At 38.0% G+C, this 20,388-nt stretch overlaps 1 protein-coding gene across 8 annotated transcripts in view; it reads right to left on the bottom strand.

Annotated features, from left to right (window-relative positions):
* Positions 1–20,388, bottom strand: part of MEIS2 (Meis homeobox 2) — a gene marked incomplete at both ends in the record, with an annotated part of 168,327 nt that overhangs the window by 4,599 nt on the left and 143,340 nt on the right. For all 8 annotated transcript variants that reach the window (XM_079537142.1, XM_079537143.1, XM_079537144.1 and 5 more), the window contains one exon: positions 811–869. In XM_079537142.1, coding sequence (XP_079393268.1) covers positions 811–869 — 59 coding nt within the window. The remainder of the gene's footprint in view (positions 1–810; positions 870–20,388) is intronic.

The following is a 20,388-nucleotide window of genomic DNA, read 5'->3' as shown; positions in this document are numbered from 1 at the left end:
CAAATGATTAATAACCTTTTCAAAAACCTTTAAAGTGAAGCAGCAGGCGAAATCACCATCAAGTTAAAGCCCTTGTTAGTGACAACAGTCATCACCACATGGAGAAGCGTTTTATCCCAAAACCTCATGGCAGGAAACCACAACTCCCTAGTATGCTAAGGAAATGCATATTACAAAGTGGCATGATTAACACTGCACCAGTTGCTGTTCAAAGAGCTATGCGTTCTGAGTGCTTTCATAGAAACTTTTAAAAAGTATTGTTACAAAAATCATATGTTTTACTGGGAATATATCTGGCGAATTCTCAAACAAAAGTAATAATCTTTTAATATTTTTTGTCAGTACGGTACCATGTCACATTAATAGCATATTGTGAATTGTCAAAGCAAATGAATGGATACAATGAGTTTTACAGCTAGCCTTCCAGAAGTGAAAGCAATGCATACACCAAGGAGTTGTGGGTAGCAAGAAAATGAGATTGTCTTGCTGATTGGATGCAGACAAGCAATGAGTAATTCAAGAGCTCACAGTCAAACAAACTGCTTGTGGCACTACTACTTGTACCCAATTACCAATTCAGAGAGAAAATAAAAAGCAGTTTCAGTAGAGTCAGGGTGGGAAATCTCCAATTAGCACCAATTAGTGAAGTTGCTTCCTACAGCAGAATTCTGGGGCCTTAAGAAAAAAAAAAAAAATCTCCCAGAATGCCTGGTTGGGGCATTTATTTACCAGGTGATGGGACTCCCGAAGAATAACTTGATGAGGATTTGCGCCTGTGGGACTTGAATACAGATAGTACTTAGAACTTGCCTGCTCGATTTGACTGGTCAATCATAGGCTGTACTATTCTTCTTCTGGCATTAATAAACCTGAAACAGAATACAAAGAATAGCAGTCCTTTCATCAGCTCGCTCTGGTTCTGGGAGCACCTCTGCTTGAAAACCGACGTGATCTCAGCGGCGCGGCAATGCGTTTTGTTTTGCGTCTCTTTCTTAAAGAGCAGAATTTTCACTTTAAGGGATTTTCCTCCGACTGCTCAGGAATGGTGCCCGGTAATGTGCTTATCTGACTGGCCGGCTTAGCACTGGGTCTGCCAGCGGGCTTGGAACAAGTAAACGTGAAGGAAAACTTGTGTTAAAAGACAATTGTTTCTTTAACTTCTCAGGGTAGCTCGGAACCTGGTTAAAGTTCACAGGCTGCGAGAGTATTTTTTTTGTTGTTGTTTTGTTTTGCTTTTTTTTTTTTTTTTTTTTTTTTCCTCCATCACAGGGATTCAGCTCCCCTTGCAGCTGGCCATAAATGAGGACCAGGCTTTGCCACACCGTGCTTTCACAAGGTATTGTTAGGTCAGCAGAGCCATCAATTAGGCTGTCTGAAGTTTTATCACCAGCGCAGCAGCAGCAATAAGGGCCGGCCCAGAAAGGCTCCTGCTCCTCCGCAGCTCCTGCCGCCGCCGCCCGTAAAGCGCGGGGTCGCCGCGAGGTCAGTGCCGGCCGGGGGCGACCTCTGCGGCCGCGCGGGGCAGCCCGCGCCCGGCCGTAAAGCCAGGCACCTCGCGCTCGTTAGCGGCAGCGGCCGCAGGTACATGTGGTTGGGATTAGGCCCAAAATAACTTCTCCCTCTCTCTCTCTCCTTTTTTTTTTTTTTTTTTTCCCCCTTTTTTTCTTCCCCCTCCCTCCTTCTCGCTCCAACCAGGCCCTGCGCTGGGTGCTGGGGCTTCTGAACGCTGGGGAAGGCGGTTAGCCGGCTGCAGAGCCTGGCTTTAATTTTACGGGTAATCCAAAAATAAGTACTTGCATATTTCTTGTTAGCTTAATGCACAGCTACACACAGCAGCACAAACTCAGGCACATTAATTTCACCGAAATAATTTTCAAGCTCAGTTTTTCGCACCGTTTCTCTCACAATGGAGCAATTCTCCATCACTCACGGCCACGCTTGTTTTTGTCCCCCTTTGTGCTGGAGAACACTCCGAGCTCCGCACAGGTTTTGTGTGCTGTTCCACAGCCGGGCTTTGGGCCCGTGACCCTTAAGGAGCGCTAATGAAGGCGAATACTGGTGTTTAATCCTCTTCAGAAATACTAACATGCCCATCATCCAAAACAGCCTCCAATAATTGCCGTTGGGGCCGATCCAAGGCCCCGCGAAGTCTTTCAGTTAGGAGCTGAAAACTAAGTTCATCTGCTCATTTAGCAAATTGCTGGCCTTTCTATAGCATCAACTCCGTGAGCCCTTTTGTTGCATTCCCTCCCGCCTCCCCCGCGAAATTCCCTCGCAGATAATAAAGGATGGAACACCTTCGATTGCAGCTCCTGTAATCACAGTTGTGGAAATTTCATTAGACAGATGCATAAATGCTACAAGTAACACTAAAGGGCTCTTTTGCATCTCTCTGTTTACATCCTGAAGACATTCTTTATTCTTTAAGAAAAGTATAATTCAGTTGTCAGAAATGTCATCCTGCCTCAGAATTACTCATGACTTCAGGTATTAAAATAAAAACTCAGACACAGTCGACGCACTTGTTTATTCCCTTCTGACTACAGTGCAGGGAAGGCATTTCTTGCCTTGGCACTGTGATTTCTAGATGTGTTTCTGTCCTCAAAGACTAAGGTCTCCAACAGAACTTAATTTGCTTAGCTGCTTTCCAGTAATGTTACGTGCTGACCAAATGGAGGCTGACCTGAACCCTCTCTAGCCAGCATGCCTTTTATCAGCTAAAGTTAAGGCCAATAGAGATTAACAGGAAAGCCTGATAAGACTGTTTTCTCTTCTCCTATGAGCTTCTAATGGTGTATACAGATGGCAAGGTTTTAAAGAATGGAATGAACGCTTATTTAGGCCTGTAAAATATCACAGACAACAGGCATCCCCCCTTCCCCCCCGCCTTTCGTCTTACTAACCCGCGTTCTTCAATCAGGCCAGTCTTCAGGGAAACCAAATTGCTTTTTTTTTTTTCTTTCTTTCTTCTTCTTCTTCTTCTTCTTCTTCTTTTTTTTTTTATTTAAACCCCAACTACTTTTATTGTTTACATCTGGTGGTCCCCTTATTTATGCCCCTTTCCACTTCCCTGCAAGCACACCCTTACTCACAGGGCTGCGAAGCATTATGGGCCTTGGCTCTCAGCAGGAGAACTCGACACTGTCTTCAAACAAATAATTAAGGGGAAGGTTAAAGGTTCACCCAGAGGTCACATCTTTGGATACTCCTCAGAAAGTTTACATTAGTAAGAAATGGGTGCCCTCTGAAGTGTTTTTTCAATGGGTTTGCACAACAAAGCAGAACATTAAGAAAATTCTAAGTCCTGAAAGGTTTCAGGTGACAACTGTGATTGTGAGAGTACAGATTTGGATACTCCACTCTGGTCTTGCCTATTTTACAGCCATCAGAGCTTAAGCCCTTAGGATATTGAAAATATTGGCTATTGAAAAATTCTGTCCAACCATTCACTTGCAAAAGAACTTCTCCCTACTTTATTCCACTGATATGAATAATGACAACTTTTCTGTGTGAACTCTGTAGACAGCTTTGGAAGTGTTTTGGAAGCGTTTTGGAAGGCAAATTAAAGCCCCCGTAGTAGTGAGTTCACTGATCACCCAAAAAAAAAAAAAAAAAAAAAAAAAAAAAAAAAGTGATAAAAATTATCACATTGGTCCAACATTTTCTTTCCTGCAAAAAACCACAATTGTTTTTCAATTTCTGATTTAATTATATGTCTATATCTCTATATCTATAATATAGTTTCTCTGTATTATAACTATATCTCCATAGTTTCTTTCTTCTATGCATGCTTATAACTGCAGGTGTAAATGACGTCTTCTAGACCAACAACATGTGAAGAGAAGGTACTTTGTCATATTCTCAGATATAGGAGAACTTTAGGCATTCAGTTCATTTTGAAGTTCCTTTCCTACGATTCCTTTGAAAAATCCTGGCGTGATGGCCAGGATACTCACCAATGGTTATGTCTAAAAAACTGCACTTGGAATTATTTAGATTGGCAAAACTGTGGGTGGAAAACAGACATACATTTCAGGTCAAACTAAAAATTGCATCCAATGTCGTAGCAGTAGCTACATCAGGTAGCACATCAGCACAGTTGGCAGACAAGGGCACAGAATGCAGTGTTTGTGGATTATTATGTGTCCTTTATACTGCCCTATAAATATGCACAGTGCATAATAGAGACATAAAAGCCACAGTCACTGCCTTAGTCTTTACTTTTTTTTTTCTTTTTTTTTTTCTTTTCTTTTTTTTTTTTTTTTCTTTTTTTTTTTTTCTGAGGGTTTTTTGTACCTCTCAGGGAGCAATCTCTAGAGCCAAAGTAAAGCAAAATACAGCTTTCTGCACAGCACTTCAATTTGTGCATTGCAGAAATACTGCGATGTTATTTTGGCACAAGTATCTTCAAAAGGCACTAAAAGACAGGTGAAAAAAAAAATAAAGAGAACACCAATGCCACTATTTCCAGCATTACTTGGAACCCTATAAAAGAAGAATTCACAGCTCTACTCCTGACACTAATTGCCTGCCTTGTTCATACCCTTCACCCAGAGGCCAAAGATTGAATGGCCTGAAAAGATGAGTAAAATCTATCAACAAGACATAGATTTCTTTGTTACACTTCTGTTAATAGTAATTCCTATTACTTGGATGATAGCAGCAGTTAGAGAACCCAATGAAGCTCAGTCGTACTTCACCCCACACTGTACACACTGTCCAAGAGAACTCACAGTCTGAACAGATTTCTAGGCAAAGCCTGGGGGAGAGGAGACGCCTTCTCCCTGTTTGCAAAGGGGAACTGAGACAGACGGAGATTAAGTGACAAGGCCAAAGTCATACAAGAGATCTTTGGCAGAGCCACACTCCCAACATAGATTTCCTCAGTCCTCTTTCAGCACTCAGTACAATCTGCTATCCATATGCTATCTTTCCTTTGTTCCTCCAGATTAGCAGTCAGGCACACTGGCAGGGGAGTGCAGAGAGAGCTCACATTGCCACCGTTTGTGCCTTACCTGCTGTGTAGATAAAGAGGGGTCATCAGCCTCCAGGGCTGCGAGTTGATACCTTCACAAACTCTACATTCACGTGGTACTTGGTCCTCATTCCAGAATGATAAATGAGGTGTGTAATGTTGAGAAATACATGTCATTGTCATAGTATTTTTAATGAAAATCTCACTTCCAGCATTTTGCAAGTAACAGATTACAAACCCCACTTATTCAAACAACAGAAATAAGGGGTTTTTTGCATCTTGTATTTTTTTAATTGCTACCTAAAGCAGCCACATATATTTTCTATAGCCAAAGTCTTTCTCACACAAGGAGTTATGGTAACTTCAGTGGGACAATTTATGAAAACGCAGCCAACAAGATTTGGCTCAAAATGCTCAACAATATGGAATTTTTAAAAGAAGTTACTTCAGAAGAAGTTACTTCAGTTTTATCTAATTCTAGCAAAAAAAGAAAAAAAAAAAAGAAAAAAAAAAGAAAAAAAAAAAGAAAAAAAAAAAAAAAAAAACAAAAAAAACAAACCCACAGTAGAGCAGTAAAGGTGCACTAGTGAATATGAAGTGTAGTCTGGTGATTTGGTAGCCCTAGTCCTAATTGGTTCCTACCATTGCTAATTAGCATGACAATATAACCTAAATACATGCATTTAATTGCATCTTCTCAAATTGAGGTTTGCTTTTCTTTATTCAAAATATACACGCATTTTTTACTTTATAGAAAGTTCCATAATTAATCTTCTTTATATATTTATCATATTTATCTCCAGTCATATAAAATGATGTTAAATTCACATTTACATAACATATTTCATATTTATAATAAGCAAGATCCAGATAAAATTGCAGAGAAATATGTCTGCAAGTGCAAAAGAGAATAAACAGCAAATAGAGATTTCTTAGTCTTCTTTTTCACGCCTGGCACATTCAAAAACAATTTTGTCGTTGTTTCCACTGTCTTTTTTAATACATACTGTGTGTTTCAAGATACAAGGACCTCTCCATAAGTGAATCTATGTAAGATTAGTTCTTAAAGTGAACTATTGGTGGCTGTACTGATTGGTAATCAGAATTAGAAATGTGTCTACTGTATGTCTATCATGGAAAATACGTCTTCAGGATGTAGGCTCACAATAATTTAGTTTCAGGAGGACAAATAGCATGAAAGCTTGGAAATTATAATTCACCTCCAAGTTGAGGTCTAACAGGAACTCAAGCAGAGAGTGTTATCTAATTCCAGTTGCTTGTCTACGCATCTCAAAGATTCTGTGAGACGAACTGGTACAAAACATAACTAGTTTTCCACAGCAGAGTATATTGCTCTGTATAAGAAACAGAAGTACAGCACGGACTACAAAGTACAACTCAAAACTTTTCAGTATCAGTCTTCAAACTGAATTTTCACTTAACATATCCACTGAAGAAAATAAGGTGTTAAAATATTGCACTTATTTAACAGATCAGCCACCACAAAAAAAAAAAAACAAACAAAAAAAAAAAACCACAAGTTCTCTACTCCTTATGTGAAAAACAGAAAGAAACAAATTTGTGAGATGGATTCAGCACTAGTTCTCTAGAGGGATTATTGATAAGGACATTTTTGCTTGAATTTAGATTTTAGCCCAAGAAGACAATTCAGCCCATTCCCTTGAAAAGAATACAAGTACTGAATGAACACTGTCACAGGCTTAGGCATAACTGTAATAACAATAACAACAGTAATGTAGGGTCAAAATTGTTCTTTTTTTCCATCATCTGAAAAAATACTCTCATTTTCAAAATTTTGGGGTTCCCAGAGGAACAGTCTCTAATGAGATTTTTCAAAAACCTGACAAATCTAGATGCAAAGCTTCTCTCTCATTAAACTTAGGTAAATGGAAGTCAGGCTTCATGGGGTTTATGCACCTGCTTCAATGTTTCACTGAGTAAGTGCTTAAAAACACACTGTAACGAATAATCCAAATGTTTTTACCTTGGCTGGGAAAATAAATCTTTGCCATAAATGATATTTAAGTAGTCGGACTGTGAACACATCAGTGTTTAGCCCAAGAGCATGCTACAGTGATCCCTTGTTGCCCAAGCATGCCCTAATTTGAAAGGGAAAATAAGCGATGAAATATTGTATTTAAATCACAAAAATGTTTTGATAAATAACCTAGAAAATAATTTCTTTCCCAATCTGAAAGAAAAACTTCATAAGATTTTAGGAGTTTGCAGCAGACTGAAAGAATGCATTAGAAAAAAACTAATTTGCAGAAACACTTTTACCAATATACTCAGCCTTTGTAGCAATCTTTGTCTGTCACTTAAACTTTTATCTGAGCAAGTAAAATCTAGTTATCTTAGTTTATTTCAGTTCTCCCTCCAATCTGTATTCTAAACTGACAGAATTGGGTTTAGGTGTCCTTTTGTATGTGTGCATATGAAAATGGTTGAAAAAGCCCTTGTTTATACTTCACTGAATCTATGCCGCACCTGGTTACCAATACTTACTTGTAGCATTCCTTACAGGAGAGTTGAAAAAGCTGACTTAGTCACCTGGAAATGAGCCACCTAAATGAGGCTTCCTTCCTTAAGTCCCAAATCTTGAGAAACGGAGCCGCTTCCATGATTGGTTTCAGGGAAGAGAGTGGAACACGCAGGTTCATTCCCTGACTGGGTTTCACATCGTTTTGAGTAGCCTTGTTAGAGAAGGGGGCTTGTAGGCTGCTTAAACTGACTTTCTTAAGCTAATTTTGGTATCTCGCATCTCTCATAGGTGTGATTCAGCAGACCTAAGTTAGTATCCACATTTGGTGGAAGGAGGGCTCTAGAAAATGACAGCAAGTGTCTAAGCTGGGTGCCAACAGCCCAAGGCAGGCACTAACAGCCCCGGAGACCTATGCCACATCTTGTATGTTTGTGTTGGATCTTCTAAAAATACGTTATGGCACCACGAACTGCCAATTGTTGAAAACCATGAATTTGCCCATCCTGTACCTGTGAGACTGTCTAAAAAAATCAGAAGTTTAAACAGTGTCTTTTGTATTTACATTCCATGTTTTTGAGTCATTGTGTCACATTTTTAAACTGCTTTCCTCAGCAACAAAATCTAGAAACTTACTTGGACAGTCAGGGCTGTGAGTTAACATGAAATAACTTGAGCCTTCTGATAAAATCATGAGAATTGGCAACCAGGCACCTATTCACCTCAGAGAAAATATGTATCTTAAAACATGTAACTCTTGGTTACCAGGCTACTTTTTCGAAGCACAGGAAAACGATTTGGCTTCTGCCAAAGCCCTAGTGCATTTCACACTGAAACACACATCCTGAGCAGCCACGCTCGCATATGGCCTTGGCCAGGGGCCTGCTCACAGGGCCATGCTGGTCTCTGCCCCAGGATGCCCTGATAGGGATGCATCTCCTCACTGTACCTATTGCGTTCCCACCGTAGGGTGCAGCCAGCGCTCCCCAGTGCAACTCAGCACCCTGAGAAGGCTAACATCTGCCTGCACTCCACAGTCTTGCCGTTGCCCCAGCACCATGGGGTAGAAGGGATGCTTCCAGGGTGCGCAGGGGCACCAGGGCTGCTGGCTTCTCCAAAGCCCCAGCGGCAAGGTGGTGTGAATGTATGAGATGAGGGGGATTGTGCTGCCCTGGTTAGTCAGTATGTCAAGGTGGGAGGTGAGTCTAGTAGGTGAGGATAATGAAGGACTATGCCATACATGCATACAGAATTGTAGAATGGCTTGGGTTGGAAGGGGCCCCGAGGATCATCAAGTTCCAACCCCCTTGCTGAAGACAGGCTCACCAAACTCCAGAAAATGCCAAAGGAAAGGCATGTGTATCCTTACAAGCTTTCATAAAACCCCAGCTTAGGTGAAAAAGTACCCTCTCTTATGCCTCTTGAATTTCTGGCTGGTAACAAGGAACAGTTAGTCAGTGCGTCCACAACCAAAGTCATGAAGCAGCCTGGTAGGCTCTCATTTCCCAAGCAATGCTGACTGCTCTTCCAGAATGCCATCAAATTATTCATATACAGTTATTTATCATGCACCATAAAAATGATCTTTTAAAGATACTTGAAAGGAAGGGAGGAGACAAGCAGACATACTTCCTTAGCTATTCATATCTTACAGATAAAATGCAAAGTCAATAGACATAAGCTGTAGTATGTAACCTCATCCCGTACTTGATTTATTGCAGATGGGAATCAACTGGAAACTGAATTGCTTTGAAATTTTTACTACTGACATTAAAATTCCAGGTTTGTATACATACATCTCATGGAGATGCTAAATACAATTTTAGCTAATTTGGTATGTGCTTTGATTTGCTGGTAGGTGTCCATGGTATAGGTAGATAACAGACCTCCTATAAAATCTTAAGTAACTCATACATTTGAAGATATGTTAGTTCATCACATTAAACTCACAGGATAAGATTTTCAAAACAGACGATGATCCAACAGACTTGAAAACATAATCACATTGTCCAGTTCCATAAATGAGAGTTGAGTTCTCTCATTTTCAGCAACTCGTTCAAAAATAAATGTGTAACTTTGAAAGACCACATTGAAGTAACTTACACATCTTTTTAACTATTTCATATTGAGCTTTTTAGCTTTTTAGTCAATTCTAAATTGACCTGAAAAGGAGGATTTATTTAACATCTGTTTAACTTCCCTGATGAAATTAGATTAAGGCATTAATTCTGCTTCTTTTCAGTGGAAACTACCTAAGTAGCAACTTGCCAAAAATGCATAAAGGTGTTTAGCAATTACATACTGGGTATGTTTGAAGAGATCAAGGTGCACTCACATGTCCTGTGCTATGGACATTTCTGATTAGCTTGTCACCTACTCTAAAGAAGATGTAGCCCAACTCTCCTATACTATATAACAGGCCAGCTGTTAGCTGTCTGTCAAGCACCTAAAGTGGACAAGTAGTCCAGGAGCAAAAATGTCACTCCTTTGATCTGGCAAGGAGCAGCTGCTGATTTATAGAGTAGGACTTTGTTCTTCCGTTCTATTTTACTTTCTTTCCTAAGGCAGAACCACAAAATCCAGCAGAAAAAAAAAGTGCCGTTCTCTGCAACATCAACAAGCTCTGACAACTGCAACAGGGTTTTTCTTGGCCCTAACAAAGCTCTCAGGCATCTCCTTTGACGCTCACCTTTTTTTTCCTCCTTCTTTTTGCAATGCGGTAGTTATTGTTTAATTCAGCTTCTGTAAATGGAATGGACTGTGGCCAGCAAGCCTGGGGCATAAACACACCTGTATGAAAGAAGCCTTATTGTAGCAACCATCTACAACCAACCTGCACATGCACTACCAGATCGTGAGTTCAGAAGGAATGTTCCATTTTCCCTGACAGTAAACTTTGCTTTAAGATAACATTTTTTTTTTAAACCCACTGTTCTATCTTGACCATGAAACCTGTACACCTTTTCATTGTTATTAAAATCTGATAGAATAAAAATGTGTATTTTTCTACCTGTCAACCAGTGGACCTAAGGAAATTTTACCCAAAGAGCCCATTTAAAACAAAACAAAACAAAACAAAACAAAACAAAACAACAAAAAAACAAAAAACCAGCCCAAATAGATTTACAGAAACGCAATACTGAAAGTTTGAGAACTACTGATCCTGAAGATGCCTGTTCTGTTTCAGAGGCAATGATGCAGTCATTGTCACCACTGGCTTACACTGTTAAGGATTCTCTTCCAAAAACATTTCAGAAAACAAGTACAGAGTAAGAAATAGGATTCAATACAACTAATTGGACTGTGATTAAATACTCTCTGCACTTATTTTAGACTCAGAAAGTGCAGAACAGATTCTATCACATGATTAGTAACTATAAGGGGCGTTGTACTGCCTCACGTATTGGAAGTAAGGCAGTTTCCTCTGTCACAGCTGCCCTTTTATTTTCCTTCAGATCTGCTTTCAACTTTATTAACTGAAAAAAGAGATTTACAGGCCACAAGAAAAGGCTGCAGAATAACGCTGTTGAGGAGTATCTTGTGTGCTTATGGATCAGGAAGTAAACAACACAGCAAGCTGTGTATTTGACCCGTGTATGTGTCTGCATGCATATTGTACTTAAGCTTCTTCATAATGTAACTTTAAGAACAAGCACAAAAGGTTTTAACAAAAAAGATGGGAAGAGTCGAAGGAGGTGGGGGTGACATCATGACTACAAGATCTTTTGCATATATGTTAGCTTGTGGAAATAAATAAGAACTATTACAGCCAAGCCCCTAAGGGAGGCAGGAAAATTATGATGTACAGGATAGTATAAAATGATATATTAAAAACTGAGTTGTCAGTGGAACAATAGAATATTAAGCAAAAGTCCATAATAATTGGCAGATATTTAGCTGCAGACATCTTTCTCTGGTTGGTGGGTACTAAAGTATACGTGAGAGGAAAGAGAACTAGTTAGGTAATTAGAAGTCATGGGCATAAATAATACACTATGTATAAACAACCCCCCCCTTCCCCTCATGTTATAGCTCTTCTTCAGATACACTTAATCATCTCTCAGTAAGCCACACTTACTTGCTGATACTGCTTGTGTTTCGGTCTTCACACTGTTTGGTTACAGGAGATTCTGCTTATGTTCATTATGTTCATTTTCCTTTTTTTCTTTAAATACAAAATCACATTCATTTACTCCCCTTTGATTATTCCAATACTGGGGGCAAGACTTTTAACAAACCAGAGTCTGATTGCTTAGCAGCTAAAGCTGCATCAGCACCAGACACTGTGAGACTGCAGTCTGCCGTGTTGTGGAATACTTGCTCCATAGTGACTGAAGATTCTAACAGCTAAGTATGGGATGGCTATATTGTTTAAGTGCTAAAACAAAGAGGCAATTGTACAGATGCTCCCGCTGTCATTCTGGTGAAGAATTTACTCTGTCTCATCCCCTCTTGTGTTCTCTAAACTACACAGGAATCATGTGAAAATGCTTTAAACACTTTTGAGAGTTTGTTAGTATACTAATGTGCGTCACATAATTCTGTGTCTTTGTTAGTGTAAGCCAAACGGAAATCTAAAAATTAAATAAGCTCTGTGGAGTTGTTTCCTCCTCCTGTCACTCTGTATCCCAGGCTCCTGTACTTTTAGACCAGTGCTTCATCTCCCCCAGGGCTTAGCTCTTGCTCCCCAGACTACCTTGCTGGCTTACCAGAGATAATTGCAAAGTACAGCTGGCAAGTCAGCGATAAAGCTTGCAGGGGTCCTAGATGGACAGATAGGCTGTGATTGAGGACATATATATATGAATGTTGCACCACCACTCTTTTCTATGCAGTTTTCATTCTTCTAAACAAGCTCAAGACTAAAACTAGGAAGATTTGTGCTTCCTGAAGCACTGGGAAGGTTTGTTTCCTCTGATTTCAGTACTTGGTTTATGGGAAGAGCCAAGCATAGGAGGTGCCTGTGTTCGAGTGCATCATATTTAGGTTGTTGAGTTCCCAAGCTAAAGATGATGCTAATAACTTTTTTTTCCCCTATCATCTCTTAAAGGATGGATAGATGGAGAAGTTCCTCTTAATGAAGTAGAATTACCTCTTAGTGTTTCACTACTTCATGTGAAAACTAAATGATACCAGAAAAATAAACTTCAGATGAGCACATATTTCTTCAATGAAAACTAGCCAGATCAGTGAAGTACTCCACTATCCCATATTTTGCATACAATATCTATTATGAAATGAAGCCCAATCTATACAATCTCTCTAATATTTATCTTTATGAGAACAGTTTGGAAACTGTGTGCGATCTTTCATAATGTTAATAACTGGTTGCTGATGGATTTCACCATTAACTCTGACTGTTCTGACTGGTTGGGTGTTGAGGATTAATTTTCAGTAGAATTTCACTAATCGTTCCTGTACTGCGTAGGGGTGAAGGCATCTAAGAATATGTGTATAAACCTGCATTTGAGCCCATAAAATTGGTAATTGTAGGGCTGTATCCAACTGTGCTGATCACTTTAGCCCAACCTATTAAAGCACTCAGACATATAAGGAAAATATTCAAATTAACCAAGTTCTGTTATAAAAATCGTAATAGCCCCTGTAAAGACCATATTAAAGTTTAAGTTTAGAATTAGATGGCATTATAGGCAAAAGGATATTGATACTTTGGTACTTCAATTGTAGGTGATCTGTTATCAAGAAAATTCATCATTGGTTAGATGTTCCGGGAATCACCAGAAGATGGACTTATGTACCTAACTACCATTTAAAACAAAATAAAACAAACCAAAACAAATGAAACCAAATCAAACAGTACAAAAATGCTTCACTTAATGGAGAAACTACCTAAAATCTTTTGGCATGTATATTTCTACTCTTCTAACACCATATTCCATCAACATTTTTTTCTGCTGTGTTTACATATACCCTAACAGCAAGTTACTTTTGTGCTGTAAGCAAGCTGTTCCTCTGAGTTAGAGGGAGACATAAATATCCAATAATGTTTCCTATAGATCATTTTAGTGAGAGACATTAAAACAGCCTATTCTTTCTTACAACAACACAGATAAAGATCTCTTTCCTTTTTAGTTGACACCAGAATTATTTGAATATTTATCTGGAAAGAAGGAGATCGAGTTTTGTCTCCCCTTCCTCCTTGATATGGAACAAAGACTTGAGCACAAGACCTTCGCATATCCTTAAATAATATCTGAATCACCAGACAATTCAGTACAGTGAACAAAGCCCTTTCAGTTCTCATTCTGAGATGTTCTACCACCTGAAGTAATTATACAGTCATTGTAATTAACCAGAAATTAACTCTCACACCTGTTAAGTTGGAGCCCTAACCAAGAGGCTGTACAGTCAAATCCTTGTTCTTATTTAATTTTGTTCTACTGACTAGCCATTACATACACAACAGAATTGGCAGTCAGAAGAACAAGAAAGGCATGATAGTGAAAAAGAGTAAAGATAGAGCATTATGTTCAATAGCCCATTGATTGGGAAACTCAGTTCACTTGGAACAGTTAAGACAATGATTTAAATCGAGATGAAGAGAAGACCTGTGAACATATATCCTATTTAACAAGTGCATTTTTTAGCCAATGAGCCATTGAGTACAGCACTCTCTCTATCCCATTTGCCTGTTTTGTATAAAGCTAGGTATGACCAATACATGAGAAGACTTTGTCTGGACTGGGTCCCTGGTAAGATACACTGAGACCAGGCTGATTTTGTGTTGAGAGCTGTTTCACTCTAGAGCATGTTACTGTCTATTTATCACTGTACATGTATTTCTTCTCCTATGCCCTGGAGGTGCTGTCTACATAAACTAACCATGGTCAGGGTAATACTTTGCTTGTCAGTACTGCTAATGCTATAGTTTTTCAGTGATAACACATTCTAAGCAGTTTTGTGCATGCTCACCAATGGAAACAAGTCACTATGGATCAAAAGATTTCAGGCACCTACAGTCTGTACAGCACCTAGGTAAGGATACTGGAAAATTCGGTGATACCTAAGGATAAAGATTAGCTTAAATATTGCTAAATGCTTGTTCTGAATACTCATATACAACTCAATTAATACACATCTAATGGACACATATTCGTGAGGAAATATTTTACAAAATGTGCTGCACAAATCTTTCATCTTAACTTATACAACTTAGAAGACAGCAATGTAATAATACTTTCCTAAGAATTTTTAGCAAAATTGGAATACCTTTAAAGAAGATTTAAGGTCAGCACCAACATTATGTAAAACAACAAAAAGGCAGTGAAAAGAAAAGAAAATGCCTCAAATTCTCAAGTGGCATCCTCAAGCAAGACAGCTCAGGATTGTGCTTAAAAATAAATTTGATATGACACCTAGCTAAATAAAATAAAAACAATTTTTTCTTTCTAATTCAGTGTTTAAACTAAGGAGAATATAGATAAATCAGTAGTTAGAAGAAAGTTACTCTCTCTTTTTCACTTCAAATTACTAAAGTATTAATAGCATATGTACACAAAAAACACACCTTTTAAATTTGATAGTAAAAATCTTGTAATGTTTAACTACTTTAGAAATCAACTATGCCGGATTTACAGTGCATCAACTTTTAGCACGACAAAGTGTAAAACAGAATAATAACAGCAAGAAATGCAAATATTCATTTTCCTAGGAGTCAGATGAACTAGTAGGGGCTAGTTTCCATTTCTTTTTCTGTGATTTTTCTGCAGCTGTTACATTCCATCTTTCCAATGTGACTATATTATTATCCACAAAATTTTTAGCATCATCATAATCATAAAATATATATTTTATATCTTTATAAATCACATGAGGTTTAGCAGACCCATGTGATGCCACATCTGCTTTAATCCTAGTAAATTCTAGCCTCAGACAGCATAGCCTGTGGTGCCTCACCTGAGTTCAAAGAGACACTTCAGGGAATGCATTAGCTTTGTGAATCAGTAAAATAAATGCAAACAAATATAGTGGTAAATAGCCAAATTAAAACGTATCATTTTAAATTGGTTTTGACAAGTAGCCCAAGTTGAAAAATCCTAATCTATTTTATGTATGTCCCTTAACCACTAATCTGTTCTTCTAGGTCACCCAGTTAGTGGCCTAATTTTTGGTACCTGATATAAGTATTCAGAATTTTTAAAAAGTGTTCAAAAATCAAATATGAAAAGATCTTAATGTCAAATTCCACATCCTAATTTAAAATAAAAAATAAATAGAAAAAAAATAAAAGAAGTACCTAACTGATAGGACAAATGTGATGTGAAAATGTGCAGTTAAAACTGGTGCCTACACTTTTCAGGTGCAGTAAATTCAGATTAAAAAAAAATGGCAAATGAAATGTTTTGTGGCATGCTTTACATTGACTGAAAAAAATCCATTTCATCCTTCTGCCAGAGTCATCCCAAGTGCTATCTAGAACATGCACTAGTTTTCCAATAAAACAATGGCCTATAATAAGTACTTAAGCATGCATTTAGTATTAATCTTCCCCGTGAACTTGATCTCAAAGCAGTTTCTATGAAGAGAAATGAAGAAGTGTATACAGGCAAAGGAGAAAATATAAAGCAAGCCAGTGACACAGAAAGGCTCTTTAGATTGGATCTGTGGTAGAGAGGATGGATTTTTCAATGAGATTGCAGAACAGAGGGGAGGACAATACTAAATGAATAGAGAGTAGAGAGGACAAAATGAAAAAAGAGACAAAGATGTTAAAGTAGATTTTGACACTGTTTTAAGAAATATTGACATTGATCCATAAAGTATGGTGGAAGGCTGCTGAAGTGCCTAAAGCAGGAGGTGTTTTTGATGCATGTGTGAGAAGGAAGCATCAGCATGTGGCACCTTAGGTGGGAGGTGAAGAACTGGGACTTAGAGTCCTGAGGGAAGGGAACTACAATAGTCAAGGTGAGAAAAGATGAAGGCAGAAGCAAACGTGACATACTGTCAAAATGGAAATAGGAAGAAGGGCAGATATTGGAGATGTGAGGGAAAGTGCAATACAAGGAATCATTTGTAGATATTCAGCAGTGGGAATAAATGTGTGAAGTGGCCTAGAGGAGTATGAAGGAGTAAGACTTGAACGTCCGGGAGAATAATATTGCTCTAAGTTCACTGTCAGTTTTGTTTGCCATGTTATATATTCATCTATATAAAAAATGATTCTATCTAAAACACAACCTTCTTTTAAACAACACTCTATTTATTGTGAAAGCTTGTTAGTCAAGCAATTTCTGCACTAGATGCAGCTGTGGCTTTTTCCATCTCATTGGTAATTTCAACTCTCTTATAACTATGAATCTTTTCAAAGTATTTACAAATGATAAATATGCTATAAATATACTTTCCATCAATTCTTGAGTTCTGTTTTGTTTGAATGTACTATGCATTCTTTAACATCTAAATAATTTGCCTCAAAATCATCACAACGTAGCAACACTTTGGAATAGAAGATGCAAATATGATTCTGATAAAGCTTTGCAATTTTTTAATTTTTTTTTTAATATGAGCTTTGAATAGTTTGAATCAGTATTTTTTCTTCGTAATATAGTCCAAAGATCCAAGTTGGGAAATGATATGCATCTGTGTGAGAGGGGGCACATTGTATCTCTTAAGCTGTTGAATCCTTACTGTTTGTTGTGTGCAGAGAACATAGCAGACTTTTTCTTGTAACTGTTTTAAACTGCTCTATGTCTGCTGTATGGCTTTCCAAAAGACCTCAAGATGAGTTTAGCATGATAAAGAGCTCGATTTCTCTAAGCAACAGTCATCCAGACTGACAATATGTATTTACGTAAACATATGTAAACAAAATATATAAAAAATGAAGAAAAAAAAAACCCACAAAAAAGCCAAAACAATGTACTCAACTGTTCAGCTTACTGACTTCTGCAAGGGAAGTGACACTATCATTACCACCAAGTATGTACAACCCGGGCTTGATGTTGGCCTACTTAAAATTACTATTTGCTATGAAAGGCTGGCAAAGTAATTTTTAAAATTATGAGGCAAAAGTAAGAGAAATCCCATTAAAAACTTTACTCTTAAAAGAGAGCAGAGTAGCACTCTGTGTTTGACTTCTATATGCTAGTCCTTATTAATGTCTATAAACTGATTAGATTTCTCTTATAAGTAATTGTGCACTGTTAGATAATTCTATTCTTATTAGGAAAAGGTATTACATCCAAACACTTAAGACACATAAATCTAGATGAATGTATCTATCTATCCATCCATCTGTCCACTTCAGAAGCTTTTGGATACTTTTAGAGAATCTAAAGCAGTTGTGGAACTCATAAACAAGAGGTGAGTTCTTAAGAAGGAAAATACATGTTTTTAAATAGGTGTCAAAATTATTTTCTTGTCAGCATCACAATGTCTATGACACAGTAATGGTATGTAATTGTTCTGATGAAATGCTAGTTCTCAGATCCATAATGAGTTGCTATTAGTAAAAGCAGAGACATATTGTTAGTATCCCCACAGAGTTATCTCCTAAATTATTTATACTTGCAACACTTTCACGTAATGGCAGTTTTAAACTCAAGCAAACAAAGCAAACCACAAAATAAAGAGAGAGGAAGAGAACTGTGCTGAAACCCTTTCTGAACGCGTGTAGAGAGAAAGGCGAGTCAAACAAACTAATCAGATTTTGTTTCCTACTCAAATCCTCATGAGCTTTGCAGTACAACATCAAAGCTGTTTGGGGTTGTGTCACAGAATGGCAATGTATCTATTTTATCTCTCACATCTAAAATGTAAAGGAATGCAACTTTATTTGTCTGGTGCAAGTTTGCTCATTGTCTTTGAAATTCCATGGTGGACCCTTCACAAAAAGTGTAGCTATTAGAAGGATGCGGATGAGACCAGAGCCCTGTGTTACTCCTTCATCCCTTAGGCTATGGCATCAGGCTTGCACAGGAACTGGGGGGCGGAGGGGAGGATTGTTGTTTTTATACAAACTTTGCATTGTGAATTACTTATTCTATGTTCCACTGTTGCTTTACTAATACACAGTGTAATGATTAACATTTTAAGGAGTCAACACTTTTTGAGGAAAACAGATGTCACCCGAACGCAAGTCTGCTCAGAGCTGAGGATGTGGGTGAAACCCAAAACAGGTCTGACCGAAAGCTTCAGCAGGCTTCTCCTGCTCTTAAACTGTGTACATTTATGAACATATGAAGACCATCCTATTCTCTTCCTATCAGCTTACCTATGGAATTTTGCTTTGACCATCAAAACTCTAGCTGAAATCACTGTCTTATTATTGAGAAGCTAAATCCAGTTAGTTTAAAAACAAATTTCTACTCCACAAAAGAAGGAAAAAAAAAACATAGGGATTTTTTTTTCTATTTATTTTCCCCTGAAAAAGGAATATGTATCTAAATACTCTCATCTTTTTGTCAGTCACACTGCAAATAGCTTTTAAAAGTATCCCGTTATTTCAACTCTCTTTCTGGGCACTTAGATTAAGGAACCCAAAATAAGCACACAATGAAAATGGTGGCGCTCCTTTTAAGCAAAGTGACCCTTACATGTATGAAAAATCTGATTTGTCTTATCCTGCCTCAATTGCATGTCAGCACCCTCCTTGATAATTGTGGATTTGCATTAGTTTAAAATTGGAGTAACCAAGTAGTGGATCAGGCCCTATAGGCAGACATATGTTTCTACTAGATAATGGCTACTTATATATTTATGAATTTTAAAATGCTTTTCAATCCAACTATCGTTGTTACTATGTGCAGGAAGTAAAGAAGTAAATTGCAACCAAGCTTTCAGGGGTTTATTCCCTCATGAAGCACTTGTATTGCAAGTGTCAGGGGAGGGCAACTGTATAGTGTCCTCTACATAATAAATGACACTGTTGAATATTCTCAATGTCTGTGCATGTGTGGTTTTTTTTGGGAAGAACTATTATCTGTTGGGTTTTACATACCTAGTTACTATGCCATCATTTTTTTTTTAACCCAGCTTCACAGAAAGTTTAAAGGAGGTTTAAAATAATTGGCACTCAGATCTCTTCCTTCCCAATCACCCACAGAAACAGTGAGTACTCAGAGGGCCATAAACAGCTTTCAAGCAAATGTGTAACTCCAGTGTCAATTGGAATTATGTGCAGAGATTCAGAGCAGAAATAGTATATAGCTCTGCACTCCTGAACATGACAGTCATAATAAACCTTAACCTTGACATTCCCTGCTTTCCTCAACCACAGCTAAAAAATGCTATAGACATTTATACTGTCTAATGAACCAGACATTAAAACAAAACCACAGATCTATACCAGTAATTATCAGGAAGAGAAGTGTGAAGTGGATACATGCTCATTGTAGTATCATGGTAGTTACAAAGATGAAAGATCTAATACACCACCATCTTCATCCTGTAAGAGCGGGGAATAATCTACCAACAGAGCTACTAAAATAACAGTTGGTAAACTGTAGTGCAAAACATACTGTGCAAAACTTAGGGGATAGAAACTCAGACTCACTGTGGTGAACCTGGAAAGAAAATTATGGATGCTTATTTTACTCTTCTTTGGTTCAAGGAAGGACAGACTACTGATCAGAGTGTTGGATTCAAGTGAATTGTATCTGGTTTCTGAATCTGATACACATTCTCCTTGTATAAATCAGTTAATTGTAGGTGTCATCTCCAGTTATAAAAATAAGTTAGAGGGTATAAGATTTCTCTTTCATAAACAACAGGCAAAGAAAAAGCAGGAGCAAGTGAAATTTAGGTTTTCCACCCACATCTCCTTCAAGCCAAGGAAACAACCAGTATTGAAATGATTGCAACCCATACCAGTGGTCAGTAATGAATACATGTCACTGTAATTAGCATGGGCAAAATAGGAAACTATGCTTTTGTTATGCCTTACAGACAAATT

The sequence above is a fragment of the Tetrao urogallus genome (assembly GCF_951394365.1).
Source record: "Tetrao urogallus genome assembly, chromosome: 6".
NCBI classification, from domain to species: Eukaryota; Metazoa; Chordata; class Aves; order Galliformes; family Phasianidae; genus Tetrao; species Tetrao urogallus.
Note: the sequence above shows the minus strand (reverse complement) of the source record. Positions and strands in the feature narration are given on the sequence as shown.